The sequence below is a fragment of the Ursus americanus genome, chromosome 33 (genome assembly GCF_024610735.1).
Source record: "Ursus americanus isolate L20-20 chromosome 33, mUrsAme1.1.p, whole genome shotgun sequence".
NCBI lineage: Eukaryota > Metazoa > Chordata > Mammalia > Carnivora > Ursidae > Ursus > Ursus americanus.
In genome coordinates, this window is record NC_142159.1 from 30,109,833 (window position 1) to 30,134,106 (window position 24,274).

Sequence of the window (24,274 nt, forward strand, 5' to 3'; positions counted from 1 at the left end):
CCTGGCATGTCCTCTCCTCTCAGGAAAGGCAGGTAATAAGAAATGTTCTTCCAGTGGTGTCAGCCTCTCCCTGTCATCACTCAGCCACCTCCATAAATTAAAACTCGTGTGGCACAACTGAAACAGAGGGACAGTTGTCTCTGATGACCCACCTCTGGATCCTCATAGAAAATCATCACCATTATTCCACTTAAAACTATAGTTTTCCTGAGAGAATGGCTTTATGGGACAGATTTCATTTTTGAAAACTGCGAGTTGTGCCAAATTAGCACCTCTGCCCACAGGCCATGGAAACGCTTGGATTTCCATCCAAGGTAACAGGAAGCCTTGAGGGGGTTTGTGTGAATGTGACATGGTCTGATCTGCTCAGGACCCTGCCAAAAAACACAGCAGATTGCACCTGGGAAGAGAGGTGCAGGGAAGCCAGTGAGGTGGCTGGCGGGAGCTTAGCAGCGGTGGGTGGATAAGCAGGCAGAATCGGGCTGGTTCTGTGGACTGAGTCCTTTACTTGCTGATGGGTTGGACGTGGGAGGCCAGGGAGAGGGGGGATAACAGTGACTCCTAGTGAGACCTGGGCCTGAGTTGGGGGGTGGGTGACAGACCTTTTATTCCGTGGGGAGAGCAGACACACAGGGGATGAGAAGGGCAGAAAGGTGAGGGCTGGAGTGACTTCTCTGGGATCCTCAGTGAGAATGGTCCTCAAAGGTGTAGGATGGCCCTACACCCAGCTGGCCCGCCCGGCCTGTGGGCTCTACCTTCAGAGCATACCCAGCACCCAACTGCCTCTCACCTCCCCTGGGTCTACTGTGGTCCAAGCCACCGTCAGCTTCACGTGGACTGTAACGTTGCTACAGCCAAGCCAGCTTCCAGCCTAACTGGTCTCCCCGCTCGAGCCCTTGTCTCCCCGCAGGCTATTCCCAAAACAGCAGCTAGAAGCTTATTTACTAAGTTGGATGATGCTACTCTCCCACTCAAAATGCCCCCCATGACCCTCTTTTCATAAAAGTGAAAACCAAATGCGGATACTGTATGGTTCAGAGGCCCCACTGACCTCTCCCAGTGCACATGCTTTCTACAACATGATCTCCATGTTCCTCCTATGAAAATTAATAACAGAAAGCCTCACTAAAATGTAGTTGGGAGGTCTGGTGTGTGCAGGGGGTGCTCTCAGGCCCTACCACTCCTCATCAACTGCTGACCCAAAAGAAGAGAGGGACCCTGCAGGTGGATATGACTTCACTACCCCAGCAGGAGGAAGAAAGGCTTTCCTCATCTGCCCAGCAACAGCCCAGCCAATGAGAGCCTGTCACAACTTAGCCAATGAGAGACAGTCACAACTTAGCCAATAAGAGACAGTCACACCTTAGCCAATGAGAGACAGTCACAGCCCAGCCAATGAGAGACTGTCACAGCCCAGCCAATGAAAGACAGTCACAACTTAGCCAATGAGAGACTGTCACAGCCCAGCCAATGAGAGACAGTCACAACTTGGGGGCCCCTGGATGGCTCAGTTGGTTAAGCCTCTGCCTTTGGCTCAGGTCATGATCCCAGGGTCCTGGGATCCAGTCTTGCATCAGCCGGGAGCCTGCTTCTCTCTCTCCCCCCTCTCCCCACTGCTTGTGATCTCTCTCTCCCTCTCTCTCATAAATACATACATACATACAAATCGTTAGTGACAGAGAGAGCCACAGCCCAGCCAATGAGAGACTGTCACCATTCGGCCAATGAGAAGCCACTATACTTCAAACTCCGTTTTCTCCAATGGACTTTTTGTTTGCAACAACCCCTCCCAACTCCCCGTTTTCCTCTATAAAAGATCCTGCTTTGTTGGTTCTCTCGGTTTTGCAGTAGTTTGCTTGTCCTCGATTGCAATTCTCTTTTTTCAAATAAACCTATTTTTTTGCTGGTAAAACAACTGGCAGTTTTGTTTTTTTTTAAAGATTTATTTATTATTTATTTGACAGAGAGAGAGACAGCCAGCAAGAGAGGGAACACAAGCAGGGGGAGTGGGAGAGGAAGAGCAGGCTCCCAGCAGAGGAGCCTGATGTGGGGCTTGATCCCATAACGCCGGGATCACGCCCTGAGCCGAAGGCAGGTGCTTAACCGCTGTGCCACCCAGGCGCCCCAACAACTGGCAGTTTTATTCTTAATGTAAACACTCCCATCTAGAGCTAGAGTCCCTGTCTTTGCCCCTTGACATTGAGTGAACTTTTGTGACTATTTGGGCTGCTGGCTCTCCAGGGTGAGCCAAGGAGGTGCGATAAGACATCCGCATCACCTTGCCCGTTGGCCACCATGTAGGGAATGACTACCCCCAAGCCACCATGCTGTGAGGAAGCCTGAATGCAGCATGGTAACCCGAACATCAAAGTCCTTACATGACCAAGCCCCTATACATTCTCATCGATTTCTATCTCTGGCCTCTGACTTCCTTACTGAGGTTCAGGGGCCCATGGGGCTCTCATGTGCCTCACTCCCATCACACTGGCCTTTCTGCTGTTCCTGACCACACCAGGTATACTCCCGCCTCTAGCCCTTTGCACTTGCCGACCCCTCTACCTGCTGTACTATTCCCACAGATACCTGCTGGCCTCGGTCAGTCACTTCCTCCTTTACTCAGCACCACCTCGGCGCATGCTCTGACACGATTTAAAACTGCACCCCCAAAAGGGAAAGCTCTTAAGGAGAATGCCAATAAATATGGGAAGAATGACAGGATCAGAAAAGCAACAATGAATGAATGCAAATTTGATGAGAAACAGGGTAATTCTGTTGTCTCTAAGTGTGGAGGCCGTGGAGCGGTACTGCTCAGGTACCCGTTCCACCCTGCCCTCACCCTTCAGCTCCACGTCCACCGCAGCATCTCTCAGCGAGCAGCACGCTTCTCTTGGCGGCTCCACACACAGGCTGAGCACGGCAAAGGTACTGGGGTCTCCCATGTCCGCCCAACACGAGGCATCTCTAATAGCAATCTTTGCTCAGAAGCGGGCAAGTCGACATGTCTGATCTGCATCCTATCTGAGGCCCTCCCTGTCTGATCCCGCTTCCTCCCTTTTTTTTTTTTTTAAGATTTTATTTATTTATTTGACAGAGAGCGTGACAGAGCACAAGCAGAGGGAGTGACAGAAGCAGGCTCCCCGCTGAGCAGGGAGCCCGACACAGGGGACACATGGGTTGATCCCAGGATGCAGAGCAGATGCTTAACAGACTGAGCACCCAGGCAGCCCTGCTTCCTCCTTCTTAACAGGCATTACATAAGACACCTCTGTACTCCTCCCTCCATCTCAGGGTCTGCTTACAGGAAACCCTGTCATCAGTTACGAAGTATTTCTCTACAAGCTACTTATTACTTACAAGCATAAAAATGGTGGGGAAACCTGGTAAACAAAACCTTAACCAAGTGGTAGGGGTGCCTGGGTGGCTCAGTTGTTAAGTGTCCACCTTCACCTCAGGTCATGATCCCATCATGATCCCAGGGTCCTGGGACCGAGTCCCATGTCAGGCTCCCTGATCAGCGGGAGGCCTGCTTCTCCCTCTCTTACTCGTGTTCCCTCTCTCACTGTCTCTCTCTCTCTGTCAGATAAATGAATAAAATCTTAAAAAAACAAAAACAAAAATAAAAACAAAAACTTAACCAAGTGGTCAAAGCTAACAGCACCCATATTGGGATAGGCTGCCATCCTGGTACTATGCACCGACAGACACAATATAATTTCTGTAGTATTCTGCCAAAAATGTATAACCTGATTCTAATAATGAGGAAATATCAGACAAACTCAAATTCAGACATTCTACAAAATGACTAACCTGTATTCTTCAAGAATGCCAGGGTCAAAAAAGATAAAAGCTGAGGATTATTATTTGTTTGTTTATTTATTTATTTAAAGATTTTACTTATTTATCTGACAGCAACAGAGACAGCCAGCAAGAGAGAGAACACAGGCAGGGGGAGTGGGAGAGGAAGAAGCAGGCTCCCAGCGGAGGAGCCTGATGCGGGGCTCAATCCCAGAATGGCGGGATCACGCCCTGGGCCGAAGGCAGATGCTTAACGAATGAGTCACCCAGGCACCCCTTTTTTAGAAGATTTCATTTTACTTATCTGTCAGAGAGAGAGCACAAGCAGGGGGAGCAGCAGGCAGAGGGAGAAGCAGGCTCCCCGCTGAGCAAGAAGCCCGATGCAGGACTCGATCCCAGGACCCTGGGATCATGACTTGAGCCGAAGGCAGAAGTTTTAACTGACTGAGCCACCCAGACGTCCCAAAGCTGAGGATTAAACTAAAAATTATAACTAAATGCAGTGCATAATCCTGGACAGGGAAAGAGCAACGACAAACATTTAACAGGGGCACCCAGCTAGCTCAATCAGTGGAGTGTGCGACTCTATTATTCATTCATTTATTTGTTTGTTTATTTATAAGATTTTATTTATTTGGGAGACAGTGAGCTAGATCAAGAGAGAGCATGAGGGGGGCAGGGGAAGGGGCAGAAGGAAAGTGATAAAGAGACCCCCTGCTGAGCAGGGAGCCCATCACTGGGCTAGAGCCCAGGACCCCAACATCATGATCTCTGCCAATCCTCGGACCCCAAGATCATGATCTGAGCCAAAACCAGATGCCTAACAGACTGAGGCACCCAGGCGCCCCTATTTATTTGAGAGAGAGAGAGACAGCGAGAGCCCACGAGCAGAGGGGCAGAGGGAGAGGGAGAAAGAATCCTCAAGCAGTCTGCACATGAGCGCGGAGCCTCACGTGGGGGCTGGATCTCACGACCCCAAGATCAGGACCTGAGCCCAAAGCAAGAGTTGGACACTTAACTGAGCCACCCAGGTGCCCTGAGTGTGCAATCCCTGTGTGGAGCCCATTTAAAAAAAGAAGAAGAAAATACAACGAAATTGGAACATGGACTGTAGGTTAGATAACAGCATTAATGTTAAGCTTCCCAATTTTGATAATTTTACTGTGGTTTGCACGAGAATGTCCTTGTTCTTAGGAAATATATAGTGAAATATTTAGATATCTGCAACTTCCTTGCAGATAGTCCAAAAAACAAAAACAAGAACACCCAAAACCCTACTATTCGGTTTATAAACATTTACAGAAAGAATAATTTTAAAATGTAAAGGGCACCTGGGTGGCTCAGTCGGTTAAGCATCTGCCTTTGGCTTAGGTCATGGTCTCAGGATCCTGGGATGAAGTCCCGCATCAGGTTCCCTCCTCGGTGGGGAGCCTGCTTCTCCCTCTGCCTGCAGCTCCCCCAGCTTGTGGCCTCTGTCAATAGAAGAAATAAAATCTTAAAAAAAAAAAAAAAGTAAACAGTTGGTGCTATTGGGTAAAGTGCATTGGGAGTTCCATGAAGCAGTCTTGCAACTTTTCTGTAATTTAAAAGGTTACAAAGAAAATGCACCCTCCCATTCTGCCCCCCACTTCGTCATTTTTCATTATAACGGTAACGTGGCGGTAAGGTGGTAAAACACATAAAATTTACCATTTGATCGTTTCCATTTTAGCCGAAGCGAGCACGCGTTTAGACCATTTTGGCGTACAGTGCGACGGTGTTTAGCACGTGCACAACCTTAGGCAGCCTCAGCGGGATCCGGCTGCAGAACCTTCATCACCCCCAGAGGACACCGGCGCCCACGGGCAGCCGCGGCCCATCCTCCCCGCCCCCCGCCGGCTGCCGTCCGCGGACCTGCCTACTCTGGACACCTCGGCCGAATGGAACCCTTAGTATTTACTTTCTCCACCGTACCTACCGCGCCCGACCCGCGGCACTCTGCAGACTGGGAGCCCCAGCCCCGCAAGCGCAGCCGGCCGCCGGGGAGGGCGCTCCGCAGCAGGCCGGCCCGGACCAGCGGCGCACAGACAAGGCTCTCTTCGCCCCGGAAGTCCTCGCCCGGCCGCTGACCCGGAAGCGCTCGGCCGCCGCCACCGCTTCCGCTGAGGGCTTTGCGGCGCGTGCGCGGCGGAGCGGAGACGCCGGCCCGCGGGCGCCATGGTCTTCCTCACCGCGCAGCTCTGGCTGCGGAGCCGCCTCACTGACCGCTACTGGCGGGTCCAGGAGGTGCTGCAGCATGCGCGGGTGAGTCGGCCGCGCACGCCCCGCGTCCCCCCGCGTCTCCTCCCGGCCCCGAGCGCGCAGGCGGGACGTGGAGCCTGCGGGCCGCGCTGACGACCCTCCTTTCCCGTTTCTTGACCCAGCACTTCCGCGGAAGGAAGAATCGGTGCTACCGGCTGGCGGTGAGAGCTGTGACCCGAGCGTTTGTGAAATGCACGAAAGCGCGAAGACTGAAGAAGAGGAACATGAGGACAGTAAGCGCGGACCCGGGGAGGCTGGGCTCGGCCGGCCTCCCCCCACCCCTTCCCCTGGGTCCCAGGGGGCCGCTCGGTCCTGACTTCTCCGTCCTCAGTACCGCCCTCGGTTCCCTTGATCCTGTCTCTCACTTCACATCCGAAACCCCGGCAAATGCTGCCTGCTCCACGGACGGAGTCTGGGATACCCAGGGTCGCTCCTGGGCCGGTGGGAGAGCCTCCTCGCCAGTCCCCCTACTTGGACCGCCCTGGTCTGTGCTGCGCACGTCTCTCTTCTCCTTTAAGCGCTGTGGTGGCTTCCCTTCACGAAAGGCGGCCCCAGCCCGACTCGGTTACTGAGACCTTGTCTCTGGCCACGCTTGGCTTCGATCTGCACCTGGACGGAGCCAAGCCTGCTTCCTCTCGCGCTCCTTGCATTTGCGGTTTCTGCGTCCTCGGGTCACGCCTCACTGCCCTGCGGTGGAGCGCCCTTCTTCTCGTGCACTTAGCGACCAGTATACCACGTATTTGACTTGGTTGATTGGTTATGGTTCCCCGCCCCCAACCTAAGTGTTAGGAGGGATCTTTCCGCTCTGTGGAATGCTGTGACCTCCGGCCTGCATCAGTAACACTTTGTAAATATTGGCTAAACGGATAAGGAAGAGGGGTAATTCTGACCCTTTAAAGTCAGAAATGCCTCATTAACTGTTGACCAGGGTCACAGCATGATAAAACTATCCCTGTGCACGTTGGTCTCGTGTGCAGGAGTGACCTCTGCATCCCAGCTTTGTTCCTTATGCCTTTCACTTACTCAGAATGGTAGAGGTAGTGCTGCTTCCTATTACTGTTCAGGGATCTGGTCAGTCCCATACATATGGGAAGACTTGTGAGCAGTGTCTGGTATCACACATGCGTTTACTGCTAATGGGAGCGGAGGATCTCAGGGTGGGATGGGGTCCCTGTAGAGCTGCTGCCTCACGTAACTTCTTAGCAATGCAGATTCTCAGTTCTCACCACACCTACTGAATGAGAAACTGGACAGGGGGCCTAGAAATCTGTTTTAACAAACCTCTACGTAATTGTCATGCATGTTCAAAGTTTAAAACCACTTTAGTAAAGGAAGAAAATGGACTTGAGTACTGTCTTAAGGTTGAGTAGAGAATGGCTTAAAAATCCAACCCCTTATTTTTATTTTTTTTTTACATAATTCCTACACTCAAGGTGGGGTTTGAATGCACAACCTTGAGATTGAGAGTTGCATGCTCTACCAACAGACAGTCAGGAGCCCCATAATCCACCCCCTTGTTTAACAGACCAGATCTATTCAGAAGCTTCCACATCACTCTGACTTACCTTCCAGATCATTCTGGACCTAACCACTAGCCTTGATTTCCCTGCAGTTTTCAGACCTTTTGCTGTGCCTGGAACTTACCCTGCTACTCCTTGCCAGGAAGGTTCTCGTGATGCCTCCCCTCCCCTCCAGCCCTGCTCTTACCTCAAGACTGTTTCACCTCCACCTTCATGAAGCTTCCACCTCAGCAGTTTTTCATCCTCACCTGGTAGCACTGATATCAGTGGCTGTTGTAATTCATCCACATGGATCCTTTCTGCACTGAGCTGTGTCTGCCACAGAATCTTCTGCTCACCTTTGTATTCTCAGGGCCTAAAAATGTGTGTTGAATTAATGCTTTACAGCATGTGACTAGCCTACTTATTTAGAAGGAAGCTGGCATTTGAAGAGCATCAACCTTTGCTAACTGACTGTACTGCAGGCCAGTGTGCCTGAAGAGAAATCAGACTTTTTTTTTTTTTTTAAGATTTTATTTATTTGACACAGAAACAGCAAGAGAGGGAACACAAGCAGGGGGACTGGGAGAGGGAGAAGCAGGCTTCCTGTTGAGCAGGGAGCTTGACGCGGGGCTCGATCCCAGGACCCCGGGATCATGACCTGAGCTGAAGGCAGATGCTTAACGACTGAGCCACCCAGGCGCCCCTCACTGACTTTTCCATTTACTTTTGCAAAAAGAGTTTAGTTTGACTGTTCGTTGACTCAGAACCTTTGCTGGGAGGTGTGGACATAAGGCCCAAGTAGTTCTTAAGCATCTCAGTGTTTTCATATTTCAGCTCTGGATTAGTCGAATTACAGCTGCCTCCCAGGAACATGGCCTGAAGTACCCAGCATTCATCGTCAATTTAATTAAGGTACGGTTGAGAATGTGGTCTTATTGAGGATATGGTCCTGTTGAGATGTTGAAATCTAAAGAAAGCGACCCAACTGACGTGGTCCAGTACAATGGGCAGTGAGTGGAGTGTTGGCTCCCTGACACGTTCTCAAGGTGGTGTTCTGGCAGGTTCAGGGACCCGTCACAATTGCTTTGCCTGTGCCCTGCTGCTAGCAGAATTGGAAATCAGGCAACTGAAACCAGGACACGAGTCCTTGTGTTTCCCCATCAAGAGAAAAGGGGCAGAAAGCGTGGCTTTAACCTTTAAAGTGTAGTTTCAACGGTTTGCACTGAAAGATTTCTGATGAGGTAGCAGATGAAGCGGAAACTCATAGTTGAACAGCAGGGGGACTGTCTTGGACAGGAGAGAGAAGTATGTGTCACAAAATCTTAGTTAATTGTTGAATCTGGTGTTTATGCCCTGTTTTTGTGTACATTTAATTTTTTCAAAAGGGAAGTGGGTGTTGTGCTTTTAGCTTGTACCACATCCTGTCTTTGGTACCTTAAGTGTCCTCATGCACGACATCACCATTTTACTGAGGAGGAGCCTGAGGCTCAGAGGAGTGGACCTTGCCCACACAAGGGCCAGGTAGCAGAGCAGGAGCCACCCCTGCATGGTTATTGTTAACACGCAGGGATCACCCTACCTTTCTTTTGCATTTCAGGTTTGTCAGCTTTTGGAAGACACATGCAGTTTTACTTGATAGGTGATCTGGTTTCGCTCCCTTGTAGGAATTGAGAACACCTGCTTTTTGTTCCTTATTCCTCTGCTTGCATCTCATACTTTTCTGTCTCAGAAAAGTTCTTTGTAGAAGGGGAATTGTGTTTCTTCTTCAAACCTGACTTAAAGGGTTACCCCAAGCCAGCAGCCATAGTTCTGTCTGGGTGATTGATGATCCATCACTGACCCTAACAAGGTTCTTAGTTCCATGGCTGGCACCAGGACCAGGTGCCAACATTCCTGCTCATGTGACATCTGCTCTTGGAGGGGTGCCTTTCCCTTTTCCACATTTATTCTCTGGCATCCAGCTTGGATACGTTTGCCACATGCCCTCCACCTCCCCAAAGAGACCATGTGTCCCGTGAGGGCAGAGACTGCCCTGGAGCCATGCACAATGTGCTCAGCAGAGGAGAAGCTTCTGGCTGACTCAAACCATAGGACTGTAGCTGCATTCAGTCTTGCTGCTTTTCACTGAAACACATTTCTGATGCTGACACAGGCTCTGATTTTCTTCCCAGTGCCAGGTGGAGCTCAACAGGAAAGTACTTGCGGATCTAGCCATCTATGAACCAAAGACTTTTAAATCTTTGGCTGCTTTGGCCAAAAGGAGGCGACAGGAAGGATTTGCTGCTGCCCTGGGGGATGGGAAAGAACCCGAAGGCATATTTTCCAGAGTGGTGCAGGATCACTGAGGGAGATTCCAACAGTGCCTGCCCTTTAGAGCTGGGTGTCTTAGGAAAAGGTCCCCCCCCCCCCCCGATGGTCACAGTAATTAAAATAGGGGCTAAGAATTATTTATCAACACTGTGTGTTTGATCAACAATTATTAATTTGCATTTTAGTAACAGGTGTAAGAGAAAGGCCCCTTTTTCCCTCACTGGGACAGATCTAGAAATCTTATAGATTGTATGAATAAAGCTCTTGTGGTGTTCAGTGTTCTACGCTGTGTTCTCTGGCATAAGCACAGTTGCCTTGGATGTGCTGTGGGGGGTGGGGACTGCCACGGTGAGGGGTCACCTGTTGCCTTGGGTGCGCTGTGGGGGTGGGGACTGCCACAGTGAGGGGTCAGCTGAGCATGATCTTCTACAGCTGGGGGAGTTTGAGCCAGATCTCTGAACTCTGACCTTGGCTCCCCCTTCAGGGCTGCGCTGGTAGCCTGTCCAGAACCCAAGTCTCCCAACCCCACTCTGGCCCCTGCCTATGCTTGACTTATTAGTCTTCTACCTTTCTAGCCCTCTCCTGGTCTCCACCTTCCAGCAGGGACTCCGTTGCTCAGCTCTTCGGCCACTCTGAGTGCCAGTTTCAGCTCTTCTGCTTTCTACCTTACTCCCCAGGCCAATAAGAGCAGCAAGCTGGGTGGCTCTCCTGGTTCCAGTCTCACCTTAGTGCTCACAGGCTAGGTAACCATCACATCACCTGTGGGGAGATCTGAACATGAGGGTGTGGGGTCCCTTCTCCAGACATTCTACTTCATTAAGTACAATGTCAAGCCCAAGAACAATTTCCCAGCATGCTCACTCACAGCAGGTCTAACTCTGCACCTCCCTTATATCCATCCACCTCTGCCTGCTGCCTTGCAGGGAGAGCCACCCCCCTAATCAGGTCCAGGTCCCTTCCATTACCCTCTTGGTGAGCTGTTTCTACCCTCAGCTTCTCTCGCATGTACTCTGAGCTCCCTTCAGCTTGAGTCTGTTCCTCTCTTGGACAGCTCTGGTCTCCACCTCTTGCTTCCTGCCACTGGGTCTATAGTTGGCCCTATTGTGCCCAGATAACTCTCACCAAAGCTATCCGGAACCAAAGCCAACAGATATACTCGATACAGTCAGTGCTTGACCTCCAAGGACCATGGACTTCCTCCCCTCTTCCTTCTCACTGCACGGTCTCCCTCTGCTCTGCCCTGACTTCACCCTTCTACATACACCCTCTGTCCCCAGGTAAGTTCTTGAGGCCCACGATAGCAGCTGTCTGCATTTGTCTGGCAATGTACACCTGCCTACCCAAAATGAGTGCCCCCCCCCACTCCTAATGCTCCCATGCTGGGTCCTCCATCCTTTGCTAGCAGTCCCCTGGAAGTCATTCTGGGTTCCTACTGTCGACTCAAAACCCACCTCCAGACCCATGGAGAGCAAGTCAAATCCTGGCCACCTGCCACTTGGTGATCTCTTGAATATCTCCACTTTTCTTCATCCTCACTGCAGGCCAACATCTTTTCTGGCTCCAGTTACTGTACTTGCCCCCTAACAGACCCCTCCTGACTCTTGTCACTCTAATGATGACCACCAGCCCATTTGGAGGTGTGGGGCTCGGTCTTGTTCCCTGTCCCTGACTGTACCTAGTTTAGTGCCTTAGGCTATGCACACAAGGTGCTCGGTGCACACCACTCATCAGTAAGTGGGTTTTGCACACACACCAGGGTGGAGGACACAAAGACTCCTTTGGTTTGTGGGACTGAGCTCTGTACAATGAACTGCTATGCAGGCACTGCCTTTCCTTTGTCCATCTCAATAAAGGAACACAACAATATGGTAAACAACTGTGGCCTGCTCCCAGCACCCACTCCCCCTCCAGCAGCAGGACCCAGGTTTTCCTTCAGGTAAGCCTGGGTGCATGGCCTGGCTCTGACCAGCCGGAGTCATCAGCGTTTTCCTCTTTTCTGGCCACTGCTCTGGGGATGGTAGAACCACCTAGGCGGGCCAATGAGAAATAAGCTGTTTCCTGACGAGAGAAAGTCCCTCCTTTCCTGAACAGTGTGCTGCTCAGTGCACAGAGCGGGGACACCCTGGAGCCGAGAGCCTGGGGGTAGGGGAGATGGGACACTAACCGTGTTGCCCGTGGAGATGAAGAGACGCTGGGTCTTGGCGGGCACTATAGGAGTTGCAGGATCAAGTTTCACCAGGGGGAAAGCCAATGGCGGCCTTTGGGCAGTTTGAGTTGGCTGCAGTCACTAGCATCTCCCCAGTGTCTGGACCTGCCCCCCCAGGCTTCTACCCTGTAATCGCCTCTCCAGCGTACCCCACCCTCAGCTGCCCCTCACCCAGGCTTTCCCACCACCCTCACGTGGTTCTTGCACTAGTCCTGGTGAAAGTTTGGGTTAACCGTAGGGCAACGGATGACGAATGCCGCAGCTCGGTACGGATGCGAGAGCAGCACTGCTGTCCGGTTCCGTGAGGGAGCCCCCGAGCCTGCCTGGTGGAACTGCCGAGCAATCCAGAGGGGTTCCTCCGAAGGCTCCCCGCTGCAGGATGAAGTCCAAGCTCCCCTCCCCTCCACCCCGGGAGCGACTCCTGCCTTTCCCCAGGCTTTGCAGAAACCTCGAATTCAGTTACCTCTCTCCGCCCTGCGGACTCCGTTCTGAAGGCAAGAACCTGAGGAAGCCCGGGCTCAGTGGGGACCGGAGAGGAATGGCCACGCCAGCCGCCCCGCACGGACGCAGGGCAGCCGCATCTCGTTGCTGCGGGCGTGGCTGGGTACACTCACCGGCGCGCGCCAATCGTCGCGCGCTCGCAGCCACCCACGCCCGCGCACGCGCTCGCGCCGGCCCGGGTTCGGACTCCACCGTGCGCGGACCCCTCTCAGGGCAGGCCGGGGCTGCGCGCTCGGAGCTCCGCGAGCCGCCGGGTCTCTGCGCTGAAAGTACGGCCGCGGCGGACCCGGAGTCTAAGGGCACTCGGGGCCGGCACCCGCGGTAGTGCTTCCGGGTCGGGCCGTGGACCTCGGGCTCACCCGGCCGCCGCGGGGCCCTCTGGGTAACAAGCCCGCCCCCGCCCGCGCTGGGCTAGGCGCCGGCGGCGGCTGCGACGCTGACGGGTAGGTCGTCCAACCAATCGCGGCAAGGCGGCGCCGGGCCGCCCGCAGGCCGAGCCAATGACACGTGGAGGGGCGGGGCGGTCGCGGCCGTAGTGCGTCGCGAGGAGCCGCCCTGCCGGGAAGGAGCCCGAAGGGGAGTCGGCGGCACAAAATGGCGGCGGCGGCGGCGGCGACGGTCGCGGCCGGGGCTCCGGGACCGGCGGTTCCCGCGGCAGCGGCCTGCACCCCTGGCTCGGGGAACGCAGCCCCCGGGTCGCAGGGGATGTTGATCGGGGACCGGCTGTACTCCGGGGTGCTCATCACCTTGGAGAACTGCCTCCTGCCTGACGACAAGCTCCGCTTCACGCCGTCCATGTCGAGTGGCCTCGACACCGACACGGAGACCGACCTCCGCGTGGTGGGCTGCGAGCTCATCCAGGCGGCCGGCATCCTGCTCCGCCTGCCGCAGGTGAGGGCGCGGCCGCGAGCCTCGGGCCGAGGTAACCGCCGCGCCGGCGCCGGGGGAGGCGGCCGGGCTCTTTGTTGGCGGCGGGGCCGGGCCCAGCGCCCACCCCGGCCTCGCGTCTCACCGCTGCCGTCCTTCGGAGGCGACGAGGGGCCGAGGCGGCGCGACGCGAAGAGCCTTTGTGGCCCTGCAGAACGTTTTAATGTCTGGGTCTGTGTCCGTCGCAGGAAACAAGCGACTTAAGTGCGAAGCTCTCGCGTTGTGCTTTTTAGAAGTGACGGGAACGGTTCTCTCTTCCAGGTGGCTATGGCTACCGGGCAGGTGCTGTTCCAGCGGTTTTTCTACACCAAGTCTTTTGTGAAGCATTCCATGGAGGTAAGGGCCTTCTCCTGTTTCTTTCCCGCAGAAATAGGTGGAGGGGAGACCCGGGCTTGTTTTGAGGGTTGGAGTGCTGTGCTTGAGGGATTGGGATCCCAGCCCCCTGGACGCAGAGTGGTTTCCCCACAGCGGCTTTTTCCTTGGGTGCCCCTGCTGTTTGCTCTTCATCTGTCTTGGGCCGTTGGAGACCGTGATGAGTGGAAGGAACACGTGTGTGTTGCAATGCTTGCATTTCAGCATGTGTCAATGGCTTGCGTTCACCTGGCCTCCAAAATAGAGGAGGCTCCAAGACGGATCCGGGATGTCATCAATGTGTTTCATCGCCTTCGGCATTTGAGAGAGAAAAAGTGAGTTTTTGTCCAAGCTGTTGTAAGTGTCCGTCTCCTTGTTTGTATGGCTAAGTTTCACAAACATTTCTGAAACAAAACTCAGAGTGTGAGGTGTGAAGCTTGTGTCCAGGAGAGAGCTTGTGTCCTGAACGTTCTCGAGCTGGGTTCACAGTCTCCGTCTGCACTGTTGACATTTTGGGCTGGATGACTGTTTGTCGCGAGGACTGTCTTGTGCATTGGACGGTGTTGAGCTGTATCCCTGGCCTCTGAACTAGATGCTGACAGTTCATCTCTCAGTTGGGACAGCCAAAAATGTCTTCAGACCTGGCCCTGGGATAGCAAAATTGCCGCTGGTTGAGAACCACTGCCTGGACAACCCAGGCTTTATGCTCCTCAAATGGATGGAAGCCCTTTGGAAAATAGAGTCTCGGGCTGTTTAAATGCTCTACTCCCGTTGGTTCTTTGGTTTTCTGTTCACCCATAACACATACACTTTTGTTTTGAGCCAGGTAAAGCGTGGTTAGTACTTGTGTGATGAGATTTTGAAACCTTCCGCTGTGTTCCTTGTGCATCAGAGAACTGTTTGTAAGAAAAAGAATGTTACTGGGAAGGGATAAGCAGGTTAGCTTATCTGGGGTGTGAGGAAGATTCTCTGGTTTTGTTAAAGGCTACATCTGTATTGTGTTCACAGTGGATTTTCATCATTTGGAGGTAATTGGGATTCGAAAGACATTGTTTTATTTGACCCTTATCTGGACATGTGCTTTGTCTGTGTAGGAAACCTGTGCCTCTACTATTGGATCAAGATTATGTTAACTTAAAGAATCAAATTATAAAGGCAGAAAGACGAGTTCTCAAAGAGCTGGGTTTCTGTGTCCACGTGAAGCATCCTCACAAGGTGGGTATGTGGTCCAGCTGCCACGTGAGCCCACCTGACTGCTCCGTTCTCACCAAGATTGAAAACTCTGAAGAGGAGTAAATGTGTTCCTGACTTGGTTTTCCGGTTTACATCTAAAATCCGAAAATGATTTATTTTTGTCACTTGTCTTTATACTACCAGTTAGTTCTAGCAGTATGTTTTCAAGAGTTTTGGAAATGGTATCTTTTAAGTTTGAGCTTTCAAAAAAATAGTGATGAGTTTGTAAAAATGGAATCTGTTTAATGTTTTTTTTTCTCAACAGCTAATTTTCTAAAGTTGCTTTAGTGATAGCCTTATTTTCTTTTGTGGGGGAATTGGATTCTGAACCCTTTATTTGGGAATGAACTAAAGCAGCTCTGCGGCATGACAGTTGAGCACGGCGCCACACAGTACCACGGGGACCTTCCGTGTGGCACATAGCTGCTTAAGAAGGATTGCAGTTTGCACCTTTGCTTTTATTCCCTTTTTATTGGTGGATTTCTTCATATCTTTTCTCTCTTGCTTGTTTGACTTTCTGGCATTAATTCAGATTCTTGATAAGTTACCATAGATTTGGGGCATCTGGGTGGCTCAGTCGGTTAAGCGTCTGCCTTCGGCTCAGGTCATGATCCCCCAGGGTCCTTGGATCGAGTCCCACATTGGGCTCTTTGCTCAGTGGGGAGCCTGCCTCTCTCTCTGCCTGCCACTCCCCCTGATTGTGCTCGCTCGCTCTCTCTCACACACACGCACACTCTCTCTCTCTGTAAATCTATAAAAAAAATTTTTTTTTTAAGTTCCCACAGATTTTTTCCATTTGCTGAAAGTATTTTCACACCATGTTCTGTGTAAGGTGGTGACTAAGGTACAGGGATGTTTAGGACAAGCTGGTCTCACTGGTGGAAATTGTCGAAGATTAGAATGAGGATCAGCCTTGTGACGGCCATGAAAAATGCGGCCGCCTTTGCTGCGGGTGCAGCCTGGGTTCAAAAGCAGGTAGTGGGGCCTGTCAGCAAAAACCCCTCCAGCCGAGCTGTGCACCAGGCATATGACCAGGAGCCACCCCTGGGATCTAGCATGAGGCTCACATTTACTGCGTGGATGCTCTCAAGATCTGGATTTTGGGTTCTAGAGGTTCTTGGTAATAACTGCCTGACCTGTATCTTCCAGATAATCGTTATGTACCTTCAGGTGTTAGAGTGTGAGCGTAACCAGCACCTGGTCCAGACCTCATGGTGAGTTGACCTTCCTTGTTTTATGAGACCAGCAAGGGCAGTACAGGAATATGTTGATTTGAGGCACTTGGGCAGTGGGTAGTCGGTCCCATGACTTGGTTGTGGGCTGGAGTTGTCTGAGTGTCCAGTGTTCCTGCTGTGTAAATTCTAACCAGCCTCCCAAAATATCAGGCACTAGTGTAACGGTAAGGTGGCCCACACCCTCCCCTGGCCTTCCAGGAGAGTATTCACTGGGCTTCCCTGTGAGGGCTGTTGACTTGGCACGTCGGGATCTTTCCCACAGGTGCCCACATCGATGTAGTGGTCTTATATCTCCCTGGAAGTGGCTTCTAACTGCCTCTTATTAGAGAGGATCCTATGGGAGAAAGAGGGTTAGGATAAAGGTTTTCTGGGGACTGATGTTAATAATGCATATGTTAGAAATGAAGCCTGAAGTAATAGTGCTGGGTGCGTTGTGAATTTTTTTCCACGGAGTTAAGTCTGTAAGGGTCATATTTTTGCTGCCTGAATTGTCTGGTGCTATGCCATATCTAATAGAGAACCTATTTTGACTTTTCTTTTCTGTACTCTTTCAATCAAAGGGTAGCCTCTGAGGGTAAGTGACTAAGACTTCTCCTCTACTGTCCAAGCGCTTTGGTGCAGGGACAGCGGCCGTCCTCAGCCAATCCAGTGCAGGCTCTCCACCGAAGGCTGGCTCTAGATGGTGGTATGCGCACGATAGTATAGTGCTGGCCGACTGCTGCTGTGGTTCTCTGACGGTTGTGCTTCTTGTTAATCCTCTGTCGTGCTTTGGTAATTGTATCGATTAGAGTTAACTGTCTTGACTTGAATTTTGTCCCTTTAAAACTGCTGTACCTGTGCAATAAAGATGCAGTACCTTTCTCTTAAAAAAATATTTCTATGGAAAGCTGTAAGAATTGGCTGATGGGAATTGAGACTTCAGTATGGGATTATGTCATTATTCCTGGAAGTCCTAAAGTTGCTCTTTTCAGCAACTAAGTGTTGACAGATTCTAGTAAAAGGTGTGCATCTTTAAATTATTTCATGGACACTTTTTATATTGTAACTTAGATAAGCAGTAAGTTTAAATATACATTTCAAGGACTTCATTTGTTTTGTTTTTAGGATTTAAAAGTTAATAGATTGATGTTATTACTGTTTGAGTACTGAAAATTTATTAGAACCAAAAAAGTTACTGATGCTTATGTTTATGAAGTATTTGAACTGTTGATTGCAATGCTCTGAGACCTACAGCCTTGGTGCCATTATGTAGGTCTTTTCCTTGATAATCTCTTGATGCCTGGAGCAAGAGCTTCCAGAGCCAGGTGCCCCTAGTTGGCATGTTGAATATATCACTGAGAAATCTGAGTGGGTTTGTGTATCACCTTCTCCAGGGTTTAGGGCAAAGTTACCAGGGTTGGGGTGGGGGTGTGTCAGTCAAATCACACAGCAGGACTTGGCTACCCTGTGGGCGTGGCCTGACTCTGAGGGTTGCCATAGTGGGGTATGTTAGGAGCAGCAAATGTATTATTTATTCGACTGCTTTTTCATGGAATTTATCTGTTGTTTTTGCAATATTGATTAAAGTAATATGAGATCCTGATTTTGGTCTCTTAAGTCCTAGACAAATAATATCTAAAGGAAATGTTGAAAATGTAGCCAATTTTAAAACCCTTTAACTTTTAAAAAATGCAAATGTTTTGTATTTTTATATCTTCTAAAGTACAATAATGTTTTTTAAATGTATTGATTATGATGAAACTTGTAGTGTTTTGTTGCTTTTGTCTGATTCTATGAATGTTCATTTTAAGACTCGTTATTGAAATGGGACAATTTGGAAACGGTTCTTTGATAAGCCTGAGAAGAGGACTTCCCTTTGGGCATTGAGCTTCTTCTGCGTGATGTTCCCATGCGCCCAGGGGTGTTTTCGCTTTCCAAGTGGACTCCCTCATGGAAGGAGAAGGGCCAGGCCCTGAGCGCCTCTTCAGGGAAAAGGGATGCAAGAGGACGGCTTGTCTCAGAAGAGCCCTCGCAGGCTGCCTGCTCAGCCCACTCATTTGAGTTTGCATGTTTCTCTGCACTATGGATTTTGAGCATTTAGATTTCTTTCATCAAGTACATTTCAACCACTACAGTAGCCATTTTCTCTCTGAGGCATTGTGCTTTGCAGGAGAACAGCCAGAGTTGAGGGAAAAGTAAAGTTAAAGTCGGTTCTCTTTCATAGCAACATGTGTTGTCTGACATTCAGCCAGCTTTTTAGATTTTTTTTCCAGTAATTCCCCTGTTTTCCTGTCCTGTACTCACAAAAAGCAGCTAGAATGTCTCTCCAGGACTCCTGAGCCTCACAGGACTGTGTAGCTCTAAGCCCAGGAGTAGACTGCATAGAGTAGTGACTGTGTCTGGGTGACGCACTCGGGTGCCCTGGGGGTTGCAGTCTTTCATGCATTTGGTTTTCAGGAATTACATGAATGACAGCCTTCGCACAGATGTCTTCGTGAGGTTCCAACCTGAGAGCATCGCCTGTGCCTGCATTTATCTTGCTGCCCGAACACTGGAGGTCAGTATTGTGCCACCACAGGGGATCCTGGTCTGACTCTTTCTCCAGCCTCCATGCTCATGGATGCCACTTAAAAGACTGTTTCTTGGTGACCAGCAAGGCTTGTTTTTTATTACCCTAAGAATCTTGTTGGCCATGAAAAAAAGTATTAACAGTGATGGTATTTGTGCTTACAGATCCCTTTGCCCAATCGTCCCCATTGGTTTCTTTTGTTTGGAGCAACTGAAGAAGAAATTCAAGAAATCTGCTTAAAAATCCTGCAGCTTTATACTCGGAAAAAGGTTCTATGTTTTTTCATGTAATATATGCATTTGTGTTTAACTAGAAGCATCTGGTTCTGAATTTTTTTGGATTTTGACTCCCGTAGGTTGATCTGACACACCTTGAAAGTGAAGTCGAGAAGAGAAGGCACGCCATTGAAGAGGCCAAGGCACAAGCTAAGGGCCTGCTGCCTGCTGGCACCCAGGTTCTGGACAGCACTTCAGGGTTCTCACCTGCCCCCAAGCTGGGTGCGTGTGAGGGGGTGTGGCCCTCCTTTCCTCCAGATTTCTCTTGGAACTGTGTCTGTTGCTGGCCTGAGGATGCTGTGGGCACCAGGGTCCCCAGCAGACATTTCTTGATTTTTGAAGTGAGAGGGGCTCTCCTTAAAGGAGTTTTCGTCATTTTTATATTTTCTTTCTCATTCTTTTTTTTAAGATTTTATTTATTCATTTGAGAGAGCACACGCGCGTGTGCACAAGTACGAGGGAGAGGGAGAAGCAGACTCCCTGCTGAGCAGGGAGCCCAACATGGGGGGCTCGATACCAGGACCCCCAAGATCATGACCTGAGCTGAAGGCAGATGCTTGACTGACTGAGCCGCCCAGGTGCCCCGAGGTTTTGTTTTTAAGTAGTCTTTACACCAACGTGGAGCTCAAACTTAAAACCCTGAGATCAGGAATTGCATACTACACCAACTGAGCCGGCCACCACCCCTTGTTTTTATATTTTCATTAGCAAGGGACATGGGTAGGCTTTCCAAAATGCTTTTTTTTTAAACCCAGCCCACCTAATTAGCTTGCCTTCTGATGAAAATTTTATAAATCTGGGGTAATACGCTGTTTTCAGGTCGTATTGGAGTTAAGCATGATGCGCATCCTGAGTCCCTCCAGGAAAGCAAGTGAGACAAGTGGCTTTTCTGTGTCTTGGGTGCATGTTTAGGTTGAGTCCCAGGCCAGGATCAGGGAGTCTCTGTAAGTCCCATAGAAGTGGTACTGTCTTGCTCTTCTGTGTTTTCTATCCGAACAGTTCACTGGTGGTCAGGTTTTAACTTCTTACATTTGATTCTAGCAGAATCCCCCAAAGAAGGTAAAGGAAACAAGCCTTCCCCGCTCTCCGTGAAGAATGCCAAGAGGAAAACGGAGGGCGTGAAGAAAGTAAAGGCTGACAGCCCGGTGAATGGGTGAGTACCCAAGTGCCCCAGCAGGCCTTTGGGGTTGGCTGGAGAGACTTCAACCCTGTAACTGCTCCCACCATTTTTTCTCAGCTTGCCAAAGGGGCGAGGGAGTCGAAGTCGGAGCGGGAGTCGTGAGCAGAGCTACTCAAGGTCCCCATCACGATCTGCTTCTCCTAAGAGGAGGTATGTGCTGCTCAGGGCTCATGGGGGCAGGGTGGGCGGGTGCTGCACCTGGCAAGGCATGTTTTCCCCAGGGTGGCTATTGGTGATGTGGCTGCCCCTCACGGGAAAGTCACTCCTGACCCTGAGGTGGTTGGGGTGAGTGATCACCTGTCTGGTGGTGCTGTCCTTCCTCACAGAAAAAGTGACAGTGGCTCCACGTCTGGCGGGTCCAAGTCGCAGAGCCGCTCACGGAGCAGGAGTGACTCCCCACCGAGACAGGCGCACAGAGGCGCTCCCTACAAAGGCTCCAAGGTGAGGAGCTACCGGAAGTCTAAGGACTGCAAGTACCCCACCCAGAAGCCACACAAGTCCCGGAGTCGGAGCTCCTCTCGTTCTCGAAGCCGCTCACGGGAGCGGGCAGATAATTCCGGGAAATACAAGAAAAAAAGTCATTATTATAGAGATCAGCGAAGGGAGCGTTCTCGGTCTTACGAGCGAACAAGCCATCGCTACGAGCGGGATCACCCTGGGCACAGCAGGCATCGGAGGTGAGGTGCCGGGCTCCCAGAGCGCTGCCCTTTGACCCTCGGTGTGCCCACTGTGGCATGACTGGCCCTGTGGTGCAACTCTTTTTGGAAATGGCTGTTGACTCTGGACCTTGTGATGAATTTGAAGATGGAATCAAGAGGCCGGCGAGGTGCCCTCTAGGCCGGCCGGGGCACAGTGCACACTTGTCCCAGCACAGGGTCCACCTCAGCGGCAGCCCTGTGGCAGCTGGATGTGGAAGCAGATGTACATCCTGGGGGTGTGGCTTGGTGCTAACGACAGGCTGTGTCTTTACTCCCGTACCAATACTCAATTACGTTAAACCAAGAAAATGACTTTTAGAACCTTTGCCTATATTAGGTTGTACTTATGTACATATTTTGCAGTGTTTCACAGTGAGAAAATGGCCTTAATAGCCCCTTATTCTCCATTCACCCTGTAAATAAACATGTGTTTAATACAAGTTAAAGCTATATATGAAAACTCAGAACTTGAATTCTGTCAGCTTAAAACTTGTGTAGAGAATTCTGATTTTTAAAATGTGAAGGTATTTAGATCTGTGTTGAAAGTCGTATATTTTTATCTGTGCGATGCTGAGTGCAGGCCACCAGCTCCCAAATAGAGAAGTTTCCTATATATGCATTTTATGTGGTTAAATAAACACAATTCTCTCTACTCAGGACATTTGGAACGTTCCAGAATGTGTAGTTTGTCGTTCTGCTTGCTTGTTCTGTGCACGGCCTGCAGTCCCCGTTCTAGTGGTCTGTCTGCACTGCTGGCTCTGATCTCATTAAAGTGTGGATTTTGTATCGAGCTCTGTGCGGCTGCTTTTCCCGGGGAGGCCTGTGACGGGCCTGAGCCGGCTGTGTGTCTTGACAAAGGCTGCTTCCTAGGCGGGGGGGGGGGGGGGGGGGGGGCGGAGAGGACAGCTGGTTCTGAGGGACGGCGGCAAGCAGGAAGGCAGCTGGAGCATCAGCCCTGGGGGGTGGGCGCCCCTGGGGGTGGGTGCTGGGGAGGGGGGGTGTCAGCGCAGCCCAGGAGCCATGTATGCGGCAGGCTCAGCACCGGGGGTCCAGGGGGCTGTGGGCTCCTTAACAGACCTTGCTACTTGGGAACCCGAGCGGCACCGCCTGGAAGTCCCCGGGGCAGAAGGGTCCACTGTCCTCGCCGACCTCAGCCAGACGCACGGCGGGTGCATCCTGCGGAGCAACACCGAGGCCGCTTGTGGTTTTCGGGTTCCCCCCCCCCCCAGGCACAGTAGGGGAGCTCGTCGGCTTCCAAATGCACCGTACTCTCCACGGACCACCCGCGCCTCCTGCGGGACTCCTGCCCAGCCCCCGTGGACGCCGCATCCCTGCCCGCTTCCGTCTCCCCGAGCACTCAATTTCCGCTGCTGGGCTAACGCCACTTCCGCCCGCCTCGAACGGCTGGCCACTGGTTGGTCGGGACGTGATGCGAGGTCGGGCCGCGCAGGCGCACAGGCCATCCCTTAGGATTGTGGGAAATGTAGTTTTCTCGCCGCCGCAAGGGAGAGGCCGAGCCTGCGGGCTGTGGGCGGGGTGGGCGGCTCCTCTGGCCGGAAACGGCTGCTTTCTGGGCCCGGCGGGACCTGCGCCGACGCGGAGTCGGACGCCGTGAGGGCGCCAGGGGGCGCCGGGAGTAGGTACCGCCGGGCGGCCGCACGCGGGACTGGGGGCAGGTTTGGGGACGGACCGGAAGTGCCCGAACTGGGCGGCAGAGTGGTCCGTTTCAGTCACCCTTCAGCCTGGGGAGGGTCGGCGGGAGGCTGCGGCAGCAGGGGGACAGCGGTCGGGTGAGGCTGGGGCCGGACGGGGACCGCCCCCTCGGGGCCTGGGAGCTGCGGCTGCAGGGCTCCAGTCCCGGCATTCCGCGCCTTCGAGCGTCGGCTCCGCCCCGGTGGTGGGTCCCTGGGCTGGAGCTGAGGCTCGGGGAGGGGCGCAGCCGCGGACGAGGGGCTCGTGCCCCAGTCCGGTCGTTTGAGGGAGTGAGCCCTGTGTGGTGGGAGAGGGTGATGAGGGTGATGGGTTGCGGGAGTCTTGGCCGCCCCGGGGCGGCTGCACGCGCTCCCCGGCCGCTCGCTCGTGACCCCCACGCGCCCCTGTATTCCAGCCACCCTGAGCCCCTGGGGCCGCCGCCACCCACGGACCATGTTCCTGGTGCGCCTGACTTCTCAGCTGCTGAGGGCTGTTCCTCGGGCAGGTAAGAGGCCGCGTGGGGGCAGGGCACATGGGCAGGTTGCACACCCGGGTTAGGACTGTGGGGTAAGTAATCCCAACCTGGCAGTGCCTCACCAGCTGGAAGCGGGGCCTGGCCACCCAAACTCCTGGTAAACATCCAAATAGCGAAAAGGGAAAGCCCGGACCTGAGAACACCAGCCTGAATTCCGGCTGGGATAAGGTGCGCGTCATCCTAGTCCGTGGTGACCGCTCTGCTCCCCAGTCTGGGAGGCAGGTTGGCCGTGCTCAGCTTTAGTGTAGCTGCTGAGATGGTAACTGTGCCGTCTTGTTTCCTGCAGGTCGCAGTCGACCGTGGCCTGTCCCAGGGGTGCTAGGCAGACGTGCCTGCAGGCCCTGCTACAGCACACAGCCAGCCGGCCCAAGTGGAGTTGTCTCCATCGCTGGCAAGGGGCTCCAGCTGGAGCTTGAGGAGATGCTGGTCCCCAGGAAGATGTCCATTAGCCCTTTGGAGAGCTGGCTGACCGCCCACTACCTCCTACCGAGACTAGATGCCAGGGCCCCAGGATCTGTGGCACCATCCCAACTCTATGAGTGTCCACCTAGCCAAGTGGGGGAAGGGGCTGAGCAGGGGATGGAGGAAGTCTGGGATGTGCCCCGGATGCAGTGCAAAAACGTGCTGAAGATTCGCCGGCGGAAGATGAATCATCACAAGTACCGTAAACTGGTCAAGAGGACCCGGTTCCTGCGGCGGAAGGTCCGGGAAGGACGCCTGAAACGCAAGCAGGTAAGTGTGGGGTGTGGGCCTCTCCGCTTAGGGTGGGGCAAGACGGCTGAAAATGCATGAGTGTGCCACAGACCAGTGAGTGGCCCCTCCCTGTGCCCTTGCAGATCAAGTTCGAGAGAGACCTGAGGCGCATCTGGCTGAAGGCAGGGCTGAAGGAAGCCCCTGCAGGCTGGCAGACCCCCAAGATCTACCTGAAGGGCAAGTGAGTCTAGCGCTCCTCTGCCCCGCCCCCGTTGCTGCTGATGACCCACTGTAATAAACGTTCAGGAGCTTA

The 24,274-nt window shown here is 52.4% G+C and overlaps 3 protein-coding genes and 1 long non-coding RNA gene across 10 annotated transcripts; 3 read left to right on the plus strand and 1 right to left on the minus strand.

The window, feature by feature from the left end:
• Positions 1-4,381: 4,381 nt before the first annotated feature.
• LOC148107252 (uncharacterized) lies at positions 4,382-5,908 on the minus strand. Of its 2 annotated transcripts, none has more exons than XR_015722814.1 (2): positions 5,485-5,908; positions 4,382-5,267 (listed from the first exon to the last, which is right to left on the minus strand). It is a non-coding gene; the product is annotated as an uncharacterized LOC148107252 (long non-coding RNA). The 2 variants fall into 2 exon arrangements; XR_015722815.1 differs by having other exon boundaries at positions 5,753-5,903.
• Positions 5,909-5,919: 11 nt separating this feature from the next.
• Positions 5,920-10,163, plus strand: MRPL20 (mitochondrial ribosomal protein L20). Its single transcript, XM_045803421.2, has 4 exons — positions 5,920-6,078; positions 6,198-6,308; positions 8,412-8,489; positions 9,749-10,163. Exons 1-4 carry the CDS (start codon positions 5,992-5,994, stop codon positions 9,920-9,922), a joined length of 450 nt encoding a protein of 149 aa, XP_045659377.1. The 5' UTR covers positions 5,920-5,991; the 3' UTR covers positions 9,923-10,163.
• Positions 10,164-13,147: 2,984 nt separating this feature from the next.
• On the plus strand, positions 13,148-21,831 carry CCNL2 (cyclin L2). 3 transcript variants are annotated; one of them, XM_045803417.2, is made up of 11 exons: positions 13,150-13,485; positions 13,783-13,857; positions 14,098-14,207; positions 14,967-15,087; positions 16,255-16,319; positions 18,777-18,876; positions 19,053-19,157; positions 19,244-19,385; positions 20,205-20,316; positions 20,401-20,493; positions 20,670-21,831. In XM_045803417.2, the coding sequence occupies exons 1-11, from the start codon at positions 13,189-13,191 to the stop codon at positions 21,022-21,024; spliced, it is 1,575 nt and encodes a 524-aa protein (XP_045659373.1). In that variant the 5' UTR covers positions 13,150-13,188; the 3' UTR covers positions 21,025-21,831. The 3 variants fall into 3 exon arrangements, 2 of the variants coding, with proteins under 2 accessions (XP_045659373.1, XP_045659374.1); XM_045803418.2 differs by having other exon boundaries at positions 20,208-20,316; XR_015722827.1 differs by lacking the exons at positions 19,244-19,385; positions 20,205-20,316; positions 20,401-20,493; positions 20,670-21,831 and having other exon boundaries at positions 13,148-13,485; positions 16,901-18,876; positions 19,053-19,101.
• A 718-nt stretch (positions 21,832-22,549) lies between these two features.
• AURKAIP1 (aurora kinase A interacting protein 1) lies at positions 22,550-24,274 on the plus strand. 4 transcript variants are annotated; one of them, XM_045803416.2, is made up of 4 exons: positions 22,550-22,681; positions 23,149-23,238; positions 23,555-24,000; positions 24,105-24,274. In XM_045803416.2, the coding sequence occupies exons 2-4, from the start codon at positions 23,187-23,189 to the stop codon at positions 24,204-24,206; spliced, it is 600 nt and encodes a 199-aa protein (XP_045659372.1). In that variant the 5' UTR covers positions 22,550-22,681; positions 23,149-23,186; the 3' UTR covers positions 24,207-24,274. The 4 variants fall into 4 exon arrangements, with proteins under 4 accessions (XP_045659372.1, XP_045659370.1, XP_045659369.1 ...); XM_045803414.2 differs by having other exon boundaries at positions 22,671-22,760; XM_045803413.2 differs by lacking the exon at positions 22,550-22,681 and adding an exon at positions 22,708-22,831.